The sequence below is a fragment of the Carassius carassius genome, chromosome 40 (assembly GCF_963082965.1).
Source record: "Carassius carassius chromosome 40, fCarCar2.1, whole genome shotgun sequence".
Taxonomy (NCBI): Eukaryota; Metazoa; Chordata; class Actinopteri; order Cypriniformes; family Cyprinidae; genus Carassius; species Carassius carassius.
The window spans coordinates 7,176,031-7,194,386 of record NC_081794.1 but is presented as its reverse complement, the minus strand read 5'-3'; the positions used below and the strand labels follow the sequence as shown (position 1 = coordinate 7,194,386).

General features: G+C 36.3%; 1 protein-coding gene across 1 annotated transcript in view; it reads left to right on the top strand.

The window, feature by feature from the left end:
• The first annotated feature begins 5,610 nt into the window (after window positions 1-5,610).
• The window catches only part of LOC132122052 (receptor tyrosine-protein kinase erbB-2-like), a 40,256-nt gene continuing 27,510 nt past the window's right edge, over window positions 5,611-18,356 (top strand). The window contains exon 1 of the mRNA XM_059531915.1: window positions 5,611-5,879. Coding sequence (XP_059387898.1) covers window positions 5,801-5,879 — 79 coding nt within the window. The 5' untranslated portion in view covers window positions 5,611-5,800. The remainder of the gene's footprint in view (window positions 5,880-18,356) is intronic.

The following is an 18,356-nucleotide window of genomic DNA, read 5'->3' as shown; positions in this document are numbered from 1 at the left end:
CACTAATTTGCGCTGCGCTTGGTAGATTGCGTTGGTCGATGTGTAAATTAGATGATGTGTCAATGTTCTGTCCTTTGCGCATTGTTAGTTAATCACCCACAGAAATTTCCACACCCATTTGCGCTGTTTTGAAATTGCGCTAACACGCTAAATTTCCCTGTTTAGTAAAACCAAAAATTAAAACGTTATTTATCAATAATATTTTACTCAATCTCTTGTCGCATGACATGGAAAGTATGATGAAAAATGCTGCTTTAACTTTTGGTCACTCTGTGCTTCCATTTCATAGAAAAATACAGCATGAACATTCTGCTAAACATCTCCTTTTGCATTCCATGAAGGAAAATCTCGAGTAAATGACAGATTAGTTTGATATTTGGGTCAACTATTAATTTAATGACTCTACTTGGAATGTCTAGTATCAGCACCACAGAGCTTCTCGTTGCCTGAATATAAATATAAAATACTGAATTGATCCTTATGACATAAAGAGTTAAAGAGTGGCATGATATGTGATAGCAAAGAACTTAATTTTCCTTTTGATTAGGATTTTATATAGCATGGTTTTTTTCTCTGTTTCTGCTTTATCTTTGGTTTTGATTTCCTTGAAGCTTTTGTATATCTGATCACTTTGTGCTTTATTTTGATGTCATTTTTGTTTGATTATTTTCACCAAGAATGCCTTTGCAGTTAAAATATTACAGAGAGTTGAGTTTCCACAGAAGGTAATGGAAAAGGGATAAAAAAAAAAGGATTTGTGTGTGCGTGTGTGTGTTTAGTTTCTGTGCAATTTGAGCCTGTAGTGCATCGCATTTACACACATTTATTACTATAGCAACCTGACAGCTACCACAGCTTATATCTTTATTAATGTTATTAAGCTCTTTCACTTTAGAATGCTTGTCTCGCTATGCCTTACATTTTTTTATATTTTTATTGTTCATACAAGGCTTCTCCATGTGCAAGTATTCACAAATCTCTCACCATCCACAAACTCTTATTCACTTGTGCCAGAATATTTCTTGTATAATTTTAAAGCGAATCCACACTTTTACAGATTCTAGAGTTATTGTGACTTGAGCCAGAATTATATTTGATTGCCTGATATGTATTTTTGCCATATCATCACTTGTGCACTTTATGTGTGTGTTTGTGTGTGTGTGTGTGTGTGAGAACAAGAGTGCAAGCATGATCAGCCTGGAGGGTAAATATAGCCATTTAGAAAGGCTAAAAGTGGTATAGAGGGGGAGGGGGCAACAAGGGTATCCAGAACGGTGATGGCGTGGGCTTCTGATCAGACTCAACAATTCACTGCATCTGTCTATTGAGAGTCTTAATGAGCAGAAAGTCAATGCTACAGTATTTCTATAACTATGAGGGAGTTTAACCACTAACTACAACTTTTGAAGCTTGTTTATTTAAAACTGTGATTAAATTAAATTTATGCATTTAGCAGACGCTTTTATCCAAAGCGACTTACAGTGCATTCAAGCTATCAATTTTAACCTATCATGTGTTCCCGGGGAATCGAACCCCCAACCTTGCGCTTGATAGTGCAATGCTCTACCAACTGAGCTAGAGGAACACTAAAAATCAAACTGAGTGATCAAACTGAAGAAGTGATGGATATTTTCTGTAATGTGGCGTACATCTGAGTTTTGTGGATTATAGAAAAACAAAAATAAAGTGGGACTTGGTTCTGTTTTTTGGTTGTTGATTGGAATTTGAGATGTGGGTATTGCATTCAACAGTGGAGGCAGATAAATATGAGCTTGGGGTTTAATCGTACTATATTATTGGAGATGTGCTGTGTATGTCACCAGAGAGAAGTCTGTCATTTTCATCGAAGGTCCATTTAAAAAAAAAAACTTAGACATATGCATGGATTAATATTCATAACACAATATATAACATGCATTTGAAAAATAGATAGGATGACTTTACAAATTATGCTTTAAACGAAACTTATATACAGATGTCCATTACCACAGAAAATGCAACAAATTTCCAAGATAAATTTCGACATGTAGTATGGTTTGTAAAAACCAAAACATGATGGAAATGTTGATGAAAAATCCCCATAGAGTAGTTGGACTTTTACAATTGACATCTATGGTCTCATTGTGCCCAATGCATTTCAAAATATCTAACTCTCAACACAAATGTTGTCTTTGTTTATACAAATTGAGGAAGGTGATAATATATATATATATATATATATATATATATATATATATATATATATATATATATATATATATATATATATATATATATATATATATATAATTTTTTTTTTTTTTTTTGCTTTGGTGATTGACAGATGCTTCTTGAATATTCCAGAAAGTTAATACAATATAACTTTTTAATGGATCAACTGTACTAACTTATATATAATGCTTTTCTCCTCCCCTTGAAACATTTTTCCCATTTTGTTCTTTATGTTTTTGAAGCAGAATGCATCAAAGCATCCAATTAAAACTGTAAAATAACCTGCATGCTGAATGTAAACTTGACCTTTTTCATGTTTATGAAACTAAAAAGAAAGGGAATGAGATTTACAGTATGCCAGGACTGGTAAATTGTTGTTTTCTGAAGAGTATTTCTTTATTTCTTTTTTGACACTGTTGTCTGTATGTAATGTAACAGAAGGCCAAACACCAGAGGTGACTTCTGGGTATTCTAATTGTTAATGTCCCACAGGATTTCCCTCTTTTTCAGTGGCCAGTTTTATTGTGGCCATCCACAGGCTTAACAAAGACTTGCCCTGTTTATCTCTCTTACCAACAATTTCTCTTTTCACTCTATCTGTCCCTTTTTCTTGCTCTCTTTCTTTGTCTCGGTATTGTATTGCACCTTTCTCCACCAATTGTACACAGGTCCAAATGTGTATAAAGAAACCTCAAAGAAATTAATAAACTATTGTCTATTGACTCTTTTACTGGTAAGCTTATGTGTTTATTTCAGCCTCTGATACTGTGAGAGGCTGTGCAGCATCATGAAAACAAAATCATGAGTCAGCCAATCTCAAGTGCATTACTGCTACTTACTAAGCAAATACATATAGCACCTGACATGTTAATTGTGGATCTTATGGACACTGCTAAACAGGTATTTCATGTTGGTAGCCAAAGAGTTTCTGGTAGCCATTGACTTCTATAGCTATGAACAAAATTACTTTGCAGGTCAGTGCCAATATTTTTCAAAATATCTTCTCTTTTGTGCTAAGAAGAAGAAAGAAACAACATGAGTGTGAGTAAATTGTGACAATTTTCATTTTTGAGTGAACTATCTCCTGACCATTGTTGTCACGCTAGGAAAGGACTTGGATTCTATTATTATATGGTATTCCATGCAGTGTGCTCTGCTGTATGCTGCAAATTTTGTCAACTTAGCAAACCATCCAGCGCAGTTACTGTACATACTATATAGTGCAAAAATAATATGGTATATGACATTCTGAACCTGATGGCCTACTAAAGGAGAATTATAAAAGTGTTTTTCTCATATAAATAAAGCCCCAGTGAGTACATGAAATATTTAGCTATTTGATCATCAGAGAAGTCGTGGCCTAGTGGTTAGAGAGTTTGACCCCTATGGTTGTGGGTTTGAATCCCAGGCTGGCAATACCATGACTTAGGTGCCCTTGAGCAAGGCACCAAACCCCCAACTGCTCCCTGGGGCGCCGCAGCATAAATAGATGCCATAATAAATGCCATAAATGCCCTCTGCTTAAACCTGAGTTTAATTCCCGTCTCGAGAGCCTTTGCCGGTCCCACTCCCCTCTCCTTACCTGATTCTTTCCTGTCTGCGCTCTACTATCCTAACAAGAAAAGGTCCAAAAATATAACTTTAAAGAAAGAGCTGAAACACCACAAAATGGACTAGAGTCGTGAATTATTGTGAAACGAAAATCTGCATGTTTGTAATAAACTAAATCATAATTAAGATTTTCAACTTCAAACTGATACTTTTGTTGTGTGGATTATTGTCATGATTTATCAGCTGTTTGGACTCTAATTCTGATGACATCCATTCAGTGCAGATGATCAAACTTCCTGCAAACTTCCGTTTCAACAATTAAAATTCAACTTTAAGCTTTTCAAAGCTATTTCAAACCTTCAGAAAAGGCTTTCTCAAGCCAACTTCAAAGTCTGTCTGCAAACCTTACTTATCTAGTTTCATTGTATAATTGTTTCGTAATTGTTCACATTTTGTTAAAAAACTAGGCGTATATCCTTTTTATTTACTGATAGGTTCCTATTGTGACAACTTACCCCATATAGTAAACAACATGACCCGCACGTGTCTCCACGCTCAAAACAATGGACTTTAGGAGAAACTCGCCTGCACTCCTCCCACTCACCATCATGAACAGCACTGTAACAGTGGAGTCATTCAGGTTCTTGGGCACAACCATCTCTCAGGACCTTAAGTGGGACATAGACTCCATTGCTAAAAAGGCTCAGCAGAGATTGTACTTCCTTCGCCAGCTGAGGAAATCTAACCTGCCACAGGAGCTCAGCCATCACTGAGTCTGTGCTGTGTTCATGACTGTCTGGTTTGGTTCAGCTACCAAATCAGTGCCCTTACATATTATTTGTAAACATTTAAATTATAATATAAACAGTATTTCAACCGACAGTATAAATGTGTACATTATATTTTATGCAAGTTGTGCAAGTTGTGTATTTTATAAATTTTTTTTACTGTCCAAATTAACCTGAACATGTTAGATAAATTGAATTAAATTAAAAGATAATACATTGCTTAATGTAACACATTATTTTATTTTACAAAACTAAATGTCAATAAACTGTTGGCTGAAGATAGATAAAGAAGAATAGAAATTAGGGAATATTACGTTTTCGTGCGTGTTTGTGCCTGTAAACAAACACATGATCTCACCCATATTTACACACTTACTAAACATACAAATATGAAAGCATGTGTTACACAAATACAACATAAGCATGCAAATATGAAAGCATGAGTTAAACACACACATACAAAAGTACACACAGGGGCAGGCATAACATTCTTTCAAAAAATAAAAATAGTGTTGGTGGAATAGATTTATTTGTATTTAATACAGTTTACCAAAAGTGACCCAATTTTGCTGACTTCACCCTATCTGCACAATCATTTAAACAATTACACATTTTTCCTTCTAAACTTCTACTTCTGTAGATTATTTAATTATTTATTTTTCTGTTCTTCTTATAGCCTATTAGTATAGTCCATTTCTACTGTGTTATTCCTGTATGTTTGCTCTATGTCCGTACTTTCTTCTGCACTGGAAGCTCCAGTCGTAAAGTCAGATTCCTCCTACTTAATAAAATCTATTCTGATTCTGATTCAATAAAGTGTAAAAAACAATTCTAGGGCACCAACGCTGGAAATGCTTTTTGGTTATCAAGACTTTGAATGTAAATAGGAGAAATATTAACTGAAGTCAAAAAATATGACAGCTAGCGTTGGTCTTGCCCTTGTTAAAACTGCTCCCGATTCCATAATTGGACTTCATGAATGTTGCAGTAGAGCCGCTGTACTGCTGGAGTCAATCCGTACTGCCACTCCTCCGCGGGAGCGCGCGTATTATGGCACACACACACACACGCACACTGACTGGAGAGTCAGGCGCACTCGCTCCTGCCAGGAAGTTGTTGGTATTCGGGAAATAACAAAGAGACGAAACCAGGTATATTAAACGCATCGAAACTACACGAGGGTGGTCCGTGTAACGTGTACGGGGTCCTGGTATGAACTGGAGGACTATTAACTAATGGAGGACTAATCGATGGAGGCGGACAGAAGTTTTGGGCTCGTCTGGGTCCTGCTGCTGCTGTTGGGTATTACAGCCACTTCAGGGAGAGAAGGTAGGTCATCTCCACACATTCCCACATGATCCCCAAACTCCCGTATGGTATTACATACTACGTTAATGTGAAGTGACGGAGCAGATAGAGAGTTTAACACCAACAACAGCAGCTGAACACATTCTTGTGCAGAAACTCAAGTGGTTGACACCCCATTTACTCGGTTAAATTCGCGACGCGACCGGCGCGCGGGGCCCACTGCATTTTTACGGGACTGTTCGAGCGTTTGGTTTTGCCGCTTTTAATGTTGACGAAATGTGAACCATAAGATGTTTTATTATAGTAAACAGCTTTACCATTCAAGCCTGTATTCGTGTACCTAATTTGGACTAATATAATGTGGATAAATTCAGAAAATCCCATCGGGAAGTTTTTTTTCTCACACCGTTGGCGCATTAATCATAGGTGAAGTTTGTTACACAAACTTGATTTGCAACTTCTGCATGACAATAGTGCTGAAACCTGACAGCCAAGAGTTCAGGAGTTTAACAGTCACAACTCCTGATATCTTAGTATAAATACATAAAAAAAATATTTAATATTAATGACACCAAAATGTGATTCAAAATGTACTACACCCACAACTTTAATAATGTGCATCAATCAGACAGTGACATTTAACTGGGTCATGATCAAAGAAAAACTACAACAAATACGATACTGACTATGATGCACATGTTATTATTTTAATAAATATTTCATAATATAATAGCATGAATTGGGTCATGAATGCAGGACGACAACAACATAATAATAGTGACGATGATGATAATAATCAGTTTCAGATATATAATGAGTAATAACCATTCACATGGGACTATAAGTGTGAGAATTACATGATGCTACCATGGAACATGCTCAAAAACACTATACATGAAACATGTTATTTATTATACATGTTATTAATTTAGTACCAATCCAAAACACCATTGTACCATAGTAATAATATTGGGTTATTATATAACATTTGATATATAGGCCTAAAATATGGCAGACACATCAGTATCTAAAACGGTGGACTCAGCAATCTCACAGATTTACAAAATTGTGTACAAAATTTAATTGCTGTTATATTCCAGGTTAAGGTGTTTTTTATTTTTATTTTTTTGCATAAAACACACAAAAAAAATCACTATGTCGTATACAATAATTCGTTTTTGTTCAGTTTACACATTTATACAATTTCTTTTCACTGTTCTGTGTGTACAGTGCATGCACTTATTTGGAGGAAGAATTCATGTTCTTAGAAAATCAAACACTTCTTCCTGCTCGCTGAATGAAGTTATTCCAAAGGTCATTTCTCTTAAAGTTCTGTGTAACTGTCAGCTTCAGATTACACACGTAGCAAAATGAATGTGTCTGAGTGTTTGATGTTTTCATGTCCCCTAAATATTTTCAGCAAACTGTCTGTTGTCTTAAGCATTCTTTCAGATTGTCAACAGCCTGGAGATGCATTCAGTCTTGTTGACAAGTAGAATCCATAACCAAATGCATTGAGACATTTGCATGGGACATTGTTGACATGGGACCTCTATAATGTGACCGCATCTCCCATTCTCAAAACTAATCAAGATCAGTCCCTGCCAGTTTTGCCATCTGATTCTGTATGTGCATAAGTACATGTCGTGTGTCCAAATAGTAAACTAACAGTCATTTCATTGCTGTGCTCAGTGGGCTTGTCTTTGTTATCAGTGGGTGCGGGTGTGCAAAGCTGTCTTAGATATGCTTTACATGTTTCATTGTTGAGTGTTTCGGAGCTGGTAATGGTGGCTTTTAGCAATGCTGTTAGCTGAAAGTGTCACCACACGTTTGCAGGTCCTCAGTTTCACATGCAGTATGGACATTTAGTATCAGAGTAGAGGCCTATTCACACCAAAGATAACAACTACAGCTAAAAAGTTTTAATAACTGCTCTAATTCTTTGAGAATAGAGACGTCCACACCACAATTATAATGATAACAATAACTTGAACATTCTTGGTGGGAACAGGCTTTAACGCAGGGACGTCACTAGGATTGGAAGATGGGGGGGGGGGGTGGGGGGGGGGTATTTGTAACTTATATATATTGATATATATATATATATATATATATATATATATATATAAAAAAAAAAAAACAGTCCTTAGACATAGACCATTACTGACCTCAATCACACCGGCTCCCTCAGAATCAACTGACCTGCCAATCTCCTGCAGCTGCTTCTCTTTCTCTCTGCTAAAATATCTTCGAATATCCATCTCATCTGCTCAATGAATTGAAGGATACAATGGTAATAGCATTAACAGGGACCCTATGACATTTAGTTTTCATTGACAACAACATTCAATGGGGATTGATATTGTTTTAGAATATGCCTATTATAGAGATAGGTTATATTATTGGCAAAGAATAAAGAGTTGTGATTAGCTTGCTAAGTTAACCATTTCTTGTATTTTGCTTTTTCACTCTAGCTAGACTACAGTTTTCCATAGCAAACCAAAATAACCCCTTTCCTTTACCTCAAGAAACCGTAGCTAAAGGTAAGCAGGTAATCAAAAACAACGTACAATTTCACTCTGTATCACGACATTTACCAATCTTCCTGTCACCATTAGCGTGTGTATCGGTGTGTGTGGGCGGGAGGGTGCGTAGCGAGTTCAGACCAAACTGGAGTAACGACGAGACGAGATGAATCCTCCAGTTACTTGCAGCGCTCTGAAAGCTGCCAGTTCACACCAATGCAACGAGACGGTGCGGTGCATCATCTTGATAGCACAATGACTCTACGTACTTCTGTCCAAATTCCCACTTTTCAGCTATTTTTTGTAGCTAGATATATATCATTTGTTGCGTCTAAATATGAATGAGGATACGGTTGTTGATAAATCAAATTGTTATTGTTGTTCTTATTATCATTTAGGGGGGCTTAGGAACATTTTGGGGTAGCTTCAGCCCCCCTAAAATAGGCCTAACGACGTTTAACTTTTAACTTTTGTTACAGGTTCCCCAGTGGTTCTTAACTAAGGTTAGCTTAACTTTCAAGGGGGCCTTAAGATGACTTGAAATTATTTAAAATAAGACAAATTAAGAAATAAGATAAGGTTAAACAACTATACTGTAGATCAGGGGTGCCCAACCCTGCTCCTGGCGAACGACTGTCCTGCAAAGTTCGGCTCCAACCCTAATCAAACACACCTGCCTTTAATTTTTTAAGTGAGCCTGAAGACCTTAATTAGTTGCTTCCGGTGTGTTTGATTAGGATTGGAGCTAAACTTTGCAGGACAGTCGATCGCCAGGAGCAGGGTTGGGCACCCCTGCTGTAGATCAATATATTTCTTATTATGTTGGCTTGGCAAAGCCAACATACTGTTATGCTATTTAAACTTCTTTTTTTATTATTATTATTTTTCTGAGACTAAAAAATTCTAAACGCTTCTCCTCCTAGGGCTTTAAAGCCACAAGCCCCAAACTCGGCAGACACCTGCGGGGTAGAGCGGTGGTGTGTGCTATATCTTTTCAGACTGATCAGACTTAAAGTTTTTTTTAAATTAATTTTTAAATGTTTAATACATTACCCATAGACTTACATTGTCTGAGAAAAATTGCGCCCCTACAGTTGCAATACCCATTCTAAGGTTTCATTTCACTTTTAAATCGGTCAATACAAGTAAATAATACAATTTCCCTCAAACTGACAAGCTAAACCAACATATCTGATTATTACAGCGGTCAGGGCTCATTAATAATTGATTTCTGGGCAGAGAGCAGTCAGAAAGACGAGAGAAGAATCACCGCTTGTCAGCTCAGGCAGCTCAGTCTACACGGAGCTCACAACGAGCGAATTTATTCTTATTTAAGACCTTTTTAAATTAAATTATATCGGCGATTACACGCAATCTACCCGTTAGAACACACCAAGAGCTAAATTCAGATGTTTCTGAACTGTTTAAAGTAATAACATTATATATTCGCGGCCGCCAACTGGCCGCGAGCTCGCGATGTATTTCTCTGAACACTTGAAGTCCACATAGAGAATTTACAGCCTTTCACATTAAAACACTGCAGCGAAACGGCACAAAACAATTAGAAGAATATATTATACACATGAAAATTAGTGTTTATATGTGCTTGTGAGATTTTCTCTGTCAGGCTGAAGGTCACAGCGAATGATCGGCGCTGCACAACAAAGCAGGGAACTACACTGCGACCAAAATGGTCACATATGCATCACTGATTATTTTTGTACCTACTTATGTGTTATGCTATGATTTAATATGAGCATTTATTCAAACAGAAATGTGTATTTTAAGAATACGTTTTATAACGTGCTCCGAGCATTCAACACATCAAGTTGGCTTCAGCCCCGCGATGCGGGAAAGCTGAACTGAGCAGCTGGTGACTCGCGCTGTGTTCGGTCTGCACGAGAGAGAGAGCCGCGTCTCACTAACAGCAACACTGAACCGAGCTCTCCTTCAGGACGTTCACGTCCTCCTGCACCTGATCGAACAAATACAAATCGCAGTTTAAATAAACAGAAAAAAAGAGCGAAAAGCGAAAGAGCTCAATTCAGCACCGCGGTGTTCTGGTGTTCAGGGAGCAAGCAGAGAAAAGTCTTCTTGCTTATGTACCGACAGCAAATAAATACAAAATATGTCGAAATACCCGACAGAAAGTCACATAGATTGATCCGGCGCTGCACAACATGGTAAAGTCATTTATATATTTTTTAAGAGCTTCTTAAAATACAATATTACTCCGAATGCACACAATCCATCCATTAGAACACAACAAGAGCAAAATCCAGGTTTTTTTGAGCCGTGTATGTGTGCAAAATGCAATATTTGACATCGCGAAGGAAAAAAAAAGTCACATGACAACCGCGTTTCGTGGCGAGATCGGACAAATAAATACACATTTCATTCACACTGACAAGCTAAACCAACATATGTTATTATTACCGGGTCAGATCTTATTAATAAATTATGTCTCTGGCCAAAGAACAGAGAGAAAGACGAGAGAGAAATGAGCGCTTCATCAGCCAGCCCAGTTATCACTACGAGCTCAGAATAAAAGCATTTTTATATTTTTTTAAGAGCTTCCAAAAATAATATCACAGCGAATGCACTAATCCACCCATTAGAACACAACAAGAGCAGATTTCAGGTGTTTTTGAGCTGTTTATGTGTGCAAAATGAAATATAATTTGACAGCGTGATACAGCTTATGAATACTGGAAGGAAAAAAAGTCACGACAGCCTTTTAAAACCCTCTGGAGTCGATATGCGTTTTGAGTCATTTTCTCCTGATATACCCGAAAATTACTTAAATTACACCTTCAGTTTTAATCGTACAGATAATAGCAATACATCAATCGAATCTGTAAAGGGTCTACTTTTTTTGGATACAAACATAATAACAACAAAACTTTGTGCACTTATAAAATAAAAATAACAAACAAGGCGTGCTGTCTGCAGCCTTTGTCTGCGCTGATCTTCATTTACAAAAACGTCATTAAAATGAACTGTAACTCCATGAATACTCAACGAAGAGACATGAGAGATATATCTATAGAAAGCTTGACATGTCTACTTTTAAACTAAACAAGTGCTGCCGAACAAATATTCTGTTATAAAGTAATCCATATCAAAACAACGCGATGTCCTTTTTTCACGTCTCCCTTCATTATATCTAATGTGTATGGAAGGCCAAGAGGGTCAAATATGGAAGGCCAAGAGGGTCAAATACACGTGAATTTTAACGCGTGTATTTCACGTGTAGACAACACGTATTTAACTCGTTAAACTCGTTTACACGTGAAAAATCAACGCGTATTTAACGTGTATTTCACATGTTAAATACACGTTAAATACACGTGAAATACACGTGAAGTACGCATTAAAAATCAGTTTGAACGGGTCAATATCATTGGCTGCTGAGGACTTGGGTCAAACCACTTCTGTGAGCTTAGAGGGGTGTACCATTCATAGACAGGCAACCACCATTTAACATGCTATAGATCAGCTTATTCAGCCTTATTATTTAGTCTTTTTTCTTTTCTTTTTTGTATAGCCTATAGAAATAATATATTTAAGCTTCAGTTTTATGAAATATTTATTTTTTAATAAATATAAATTAAAATTTTTTGGTGATAGTATAAAGTTTATAAAAGGTACAGTATTTTGTAATGAAACAGGACTTTTTGTTTAGCTCTTGACTCGCCGAAGTATACTATATATAGTGCCCCTTCTTTAATTTTTCAGTACTGTGTGATAACTTAAATATGTTGTCAGTACTATTCAAATAAGATCAAATTGAATGGTATTTAGGAGATTATAGTTTTTGCATAACTTATTTCGCATTCAGCTAGACAACCCTGTCCTAGCTGTTATCATAGCCTAGGCTTTTTATTAAAAAGGAAAACAGCAAGGGACCATGGAAAACGACTGTTGCAGGTGTATTTTTTTATGGTATTATTATTTTATTTTTTTGCAGCGGGGCAACTCAAGAATGTTGGGCACACAAGTACTGTGGCTCTTTTGCCCCATGGCCAAGATGGCCAAGCCAACATCAAAGTTAGTTCACTAACTTTTAATTCTAGTTTTAATATACTGCCTCAAAAACTGTTTTTTTTTCTATGAAAAATCAGCATTCACATTAAAGATGTTCATTATAACCGGTTAACCATTAACCGACCGTTAGAATTTTTGACCGATTAATACAATCACTTAAACGGTTTAAAAAGTTTTTTTTTTCCAGTAATTTATTAAAATATTTAGGTTTGCTACATGGTTAAAATACGCTAGGCATAGCATATATAGCAAAAAACGTTGCGTATAAGTCACATTTTATTATTTCTTTCTTTAACAAAATAACAGTAGCCTATTTGGAAAAGAACAAGAATTAAAAATGTAAGAAGTTATAAACGACAAGCCAAAACAAATAAATTTAGGCTAAAACGAACCTGAAACCAACGTTGGGTCTCTCATTTGATACAAAATCAAATGTTTCCATATTCTAAATGTATTTGAATACCAAAATATTATTTATTATGTAGCCTACTTCAATCTCCAGTATATTTATTTTTGCATATGTTTGACTGACTGTATTTTATTTTGCTAATGAACAGCATTATTGTCAAGGAATATTAATTTTCCTGTGTTGTCAGCCAATATACAGTGCTCATAGTGCGTGCTCTGCAATTGCAAGCACAAATGCGGCAGCACACACTGTATACCATTTCATATTAATGTGAAACAGAAATTATGAGCATGAAATGTTGTAGTTTTGTCATCAGTTAAGTCATGAAGTTTCCACAAAGGCGATTAAAACCTAAATATATAAATATTTGTTATATGTAAGTCAGATTTAAGAATTTTCCAAACTGTTCGAGAGCACCCCAGCACTGTTTCCCTCATGTAACATACCCGATTCAACTGCCCAGCCCATTAGTAAAGATTTTAATACCTGAAGTGGGTCAAAAAAGGTAAAGATTTGTGAGAAAATATGATGCTTATAGGATCTGTGTCATGTTCAGCTGCAGCAGCTCTTAAAGTAATTGCAGCAACAACAAAAAAAAACTTACAGTATAACCCAACTGCTGTGATGTCTGTTAATCAAAGAACAAAATAAAAACAGGAAATCAATAACGTTTTTAAATGTTGGGTGGGATTAATCGCGATTAATTACAGAAAAATGGGTGATTCATTTGTTGTTGTTGTTTTTTTTATTGATTGACAGCACTACTCTGAACACATTTGACTTTTTGTCTTCTGTGGAACAGAAAAGAAGATGTTTAGCAGAATGTTCATGCTGCTCTTTACAATACAATGAAAGTGAATGGTAAATACAGGCTGGTAAGCTACAAAAATGACAAAAAAGCACCATAAAAGTGTCTAAATCTGGAGATATAATCATTATGGCAGGATCCTGAAAATTAGTGTGATGTGTAATTTAGGGCTGTCAACGAATATTCTAAATTCGAATATGTATTCGAATAGTTTAAAAAAAACGAATTTCGAAGGTGAAAATTAATATTCGAATAAAAAAAAAATGTGGAAAAAAAAAAGGCCCGCGGTAGTAGAGGCATGGTTGTCTGCTTTGCGAGTGGGCGCGCTAGCGCGCCTGAGGGTTCAGGAACAGGTCACAGCCTCTGCAACTCGACCGCAGCAGAGAAAATGAGGTAAAATTGTTGACCCGCGAGATTGTTGTATGCAAGCTATTTAAGATACAGTTAGCATACCATTCGACAACTAGCAACATGAGGTCACATCTCAAAAATGTGCACCCAAATGAGCATGGCATAATGTGTGGAACTCCAGCTAAACAGTCACGTCTTGACACTTAACGTTACTTTGCATCGCCCGCCGCAAGCTCTTTGTCTGCAACATGACAAGAGGCCATAACAGATAAAATAATTTCGTTCATTTTTAAGGACATGAGACCGATCAGTATCGCGGATGGGGCACGCTTCGGGGAGTTCTGTCAAGCAATGGATCCGAGGTTTGATTATTTATTGTTTCATGTCAAGGAAAAGTTCAATGTTTACCACAGCACAGCTCGCTCGGAGCATTCAATGTCAGTTCTATATGCTGTAAAACTTCAATTAATATTAATAATATTTGTTTCAATCACTGAATGAAGCCTGCTATATTTGGGACAACAGTCGCGACCTTAAATTGCTTGCACAAAAATTTGTTTATTCATTTAAACCATTATGCGCAGAGAACGTGAGGATGAGAGAGCGTGAGGTCTGCAGTCTTGGCCATTAGTTGATTTCCTTGTTTTTGTGTAGGTAATACGTTGTCATATATGTTTAAACTTAAATAGACTATCTATACAAGTAGTTATGTCTCTTTGTATTATTTTTGCCTGTTATTGACGTAATGTGCGTCATTGACAACATGCGCAACCAGATGTTCGAATAGTTCGAATATTCGTGTATTTTTTTAGAGGGAATATTCGAACGTCATTTTTGAGCAATTTTGACAGCCCTAGTGTAATTACAGGATTACTTTATTTGTTTTTATTTGTCTTTATAGAACTCACATGGATATGCCAAGACAGTTTACAATCAATATAGATACTCAAGTATTTGTAAAAATGAACCTGGGTAATACAACTGTTATGGACCAGTAATGGAGAATAGTCCCCCAGATGCTTTGGATCAAAAATAATTTCTTCAATTTTCTTAGTGTTAACAATGAGATGATGGTCCTCCCACCATTGTACAAAGTTTTTACATTTACATTTAGTCATTTAGCAGATGCTTTTATCCAAAGCGACTTACAAATGAGGACAAAGGAAGCAATCATATATAAGTGCTATAACAAGTCTCAGTTAGCTTAAACACAGTACACGTATCAAGGGCTTTTAAATAATATAATAAAGAAAATAAAACAGATAGAATAGAAAAAGAATAGTGTTAGAAAGCTAGTGTTAGAGGTCTGTATATATATATATATATATATATATATATATATATATATAACTTGTATAATAAATTAATTAATAATTTATTATTATTATTATTATTATTATTATTTTTTTATATATTTTTAACCTCCAAAAGAAAACTATAAATGTCCATATCCATAAGTCCTAAGATGGCAGTGTCTTTAGAAAACTTAACAATAAAAGTGCTGGGATAGCTACTCGTACAATCATTTGTATATAATGTAAACAAAATGGGAGAACTCACACATCCTTGTGGAACACCTGTATTCACAACTTTAGACTCAGATAATGCCTGATTCACTCCGACCTGCTGTGTCTTAGTGATACCACTTCATGATGTATGGATTCACAGACATCTGCCTAAGTTTACTGAGAAGGATGTGTGGCTGCAGAGGGTTAAAGGCAGAGCTGAAGTCCACAAACAGCAGTCTAGCATAGGCCTTGTTTTATTTTTAAGATGTTGTAAAATAGAGTGTGTTATAGTTAATAAAGCATTGTCTGTTCCCCGATTGTCTTTGTAGGCAAAATACAGATCTAGCTGTCCCTTTATGTTTGACTTCAACTTCCCCACCATTAACTTTTCCAGATATTTAATTATAGTAGAAGTCAGGCTACTGGTCTATAATTATTTTTTTCCAGAGGAGTATTATTGCCTTTTTCCAGAGAGATGAAACTGTATATGAATCAACAGACCTTTGAAAGACAGGGACCCAGGCTGATGTGATCCGCTGCGCATGTCTTCAAAAGGAAAGCTGAGACCCCATCAGGGCCAGTTGCCTTATTAATGTTTGCTCTTTTAAAAAGTCTTGTGACTTCCCTGGGACTTATGGTGTTAATGACATTGTCCCGTTCTATAGAGAAGTCACGTGACTCAAACCTACTATAGAAATAATTCAAATAATTTGCTATAATATTATCATCTGTTGTGTGCAGTGTTTTTCTGGTGGGAATCATATTAGTTATAGATTTCATGGTAACCCACGGTTTCTTTGTATTATTTACATGAAATGCAACAAACAAAGACATGCTTTTAAGGAGACACCACCGGTAAATATATATTTATTACACATCTGATATTAGGCTATTACGTGAATACTATCCCTCACTTTTGATTTTCCCTTTTCCTCCAAAGTAAACACAAAAATAATCTATTAGACATTTCCAATACATTTGAATTGTGGATGTTACCTATAAATACAGATCAAATACAAAAGTACTTAAGCTCCATTAGACTATAGTTGTCTGTCCACTATCACATCACAGTAAATTGTTGATGTGTTTACATTTACAGATCACTATGTTCTCTATACCCATAAATATAAGTATTGAATGTTGCAACATTTTTAGACTTTAAAGAGCTTGACCATTAAAGCGGCAGATGGCATAACTGCAACAAATGCTTAGAATAAACAGAATGTTATTATCTGTTGATGTAGACACTTGCATAGTTATTGTTATAGTTACGGTGTGAACACTGGAGGAATCTTTTCATAGTTCCTAGAACTATTGGCGGAAGTTCCCGCTTTTTGGTGTGTTTAGCTCATGCTTCAAAGTAGGGTCTAAAACAGTTCTATGGGAACCACCAGTGATGTAAGTGTATGCTGATTGGCCAAACACATGTGAAACACCGGCTACCTAGCATTTTTAAAAAGCCATGTAAAAATATTTACTCCATGAGCATGGAAAACAGGAATAATGGCTTGTACCTGTTGTCCACAGTGTTGTATTCATTTCTCAGCCTCCATGATAACACTGCTAGTTGCCACAGGAGATTTAGTCAGATTTTCACGCTCATTTAATCACATAAATTGTGAAAGTCGTGACGTTTGCCAAGTATGGTGCTCTGCATGTTAAACCAATCCAAGTGCACACACACAACAGTGAGAAGTTAACACACCGTGAACACACACACCCAGAGCAGTGGGCAGCTATAGATCCAGCGCCCTGGGAGCAACTGGGGGTTCAGTGCCTTGCTCAAGGGCACTTCAGCTATGGGTATTGAGGATGGAAGAGAGCGCTGTTCATTCACTTCCTCCCACCTACAACTCCTGCCAGCACCGAGACTCGAACCTGCGACCTTCAGGTAACGAGTCCAAGTTTCTAACCATTAGGCCACAGCTGCCCCTTGGCCTAATGGTTAATTGTGCATTTACATTCCATCTCTGTTATCACGAAACCAACGACACACAGATTTTTGATGTATTTACATTCACAGCTTCATGTGACTATAGTCTCTGTAGAAGCTCTAAACCCATAACTAGATAAATATTGAAACTTCAAAAATCCCTTTACCAAAAGGCTTTTACTGTGCAAAATTAACAGTTAAAGCATTGCCAATATCAAAACCCTATAAACAGAAATCTAGATAATCCAGTTGAACTCAATAATGCACTTGCGACTATGGTGCAAGCAATAAAGAATGGTGTAACTGTGGCTGTCGTTGTGTTTGGTTACATGCAGGAAGGTTTCTATAAGTTAAGTATGTGCAAGGTCATTCTCCCGTCAGGAATGCTTGCATGCTTTACTCCAGCATATGCATGCGTGCATCCCATATGTATTAGGTATGCATGTAGCAGTGTGTCAGAACAGACTAATATACACTTCACAAACACAGAGTCCAAATCTTGTTCTTCTTGTCGGTTGAGTAATTCTTGTTTGTTGTATGACTGTGCAAGAGAGCAAGAATAGAATTTGCACTGATATGTTTTGTTAAAAGCTGAGAAAAAAGATTAAGTATTTTCTATGCACTATACTTGTGACTAACACTATTTTTTTATGCCCTTGATTCAGAAATTGAATTCAAAATCATTATGTGCACTTAAACGTTCCCTTTAGTTGAGTGTTCTTGTCATTTTTTTTTTGTTTGTTTTATTGATTTTAATGTACTGGCTAGTCCATTGAGCAGCATTTGAGGTCGTTGACCGAAGGACACAAGCAAAGTTATAGCACCTCTTAGAGAGCCTGATTCTGTGGCCAGGATCATAAGGGACGTTTTTGCGACAAGCTTTGGTGTTTCTCTTATTATAGCTGAGGTCAGGAGTC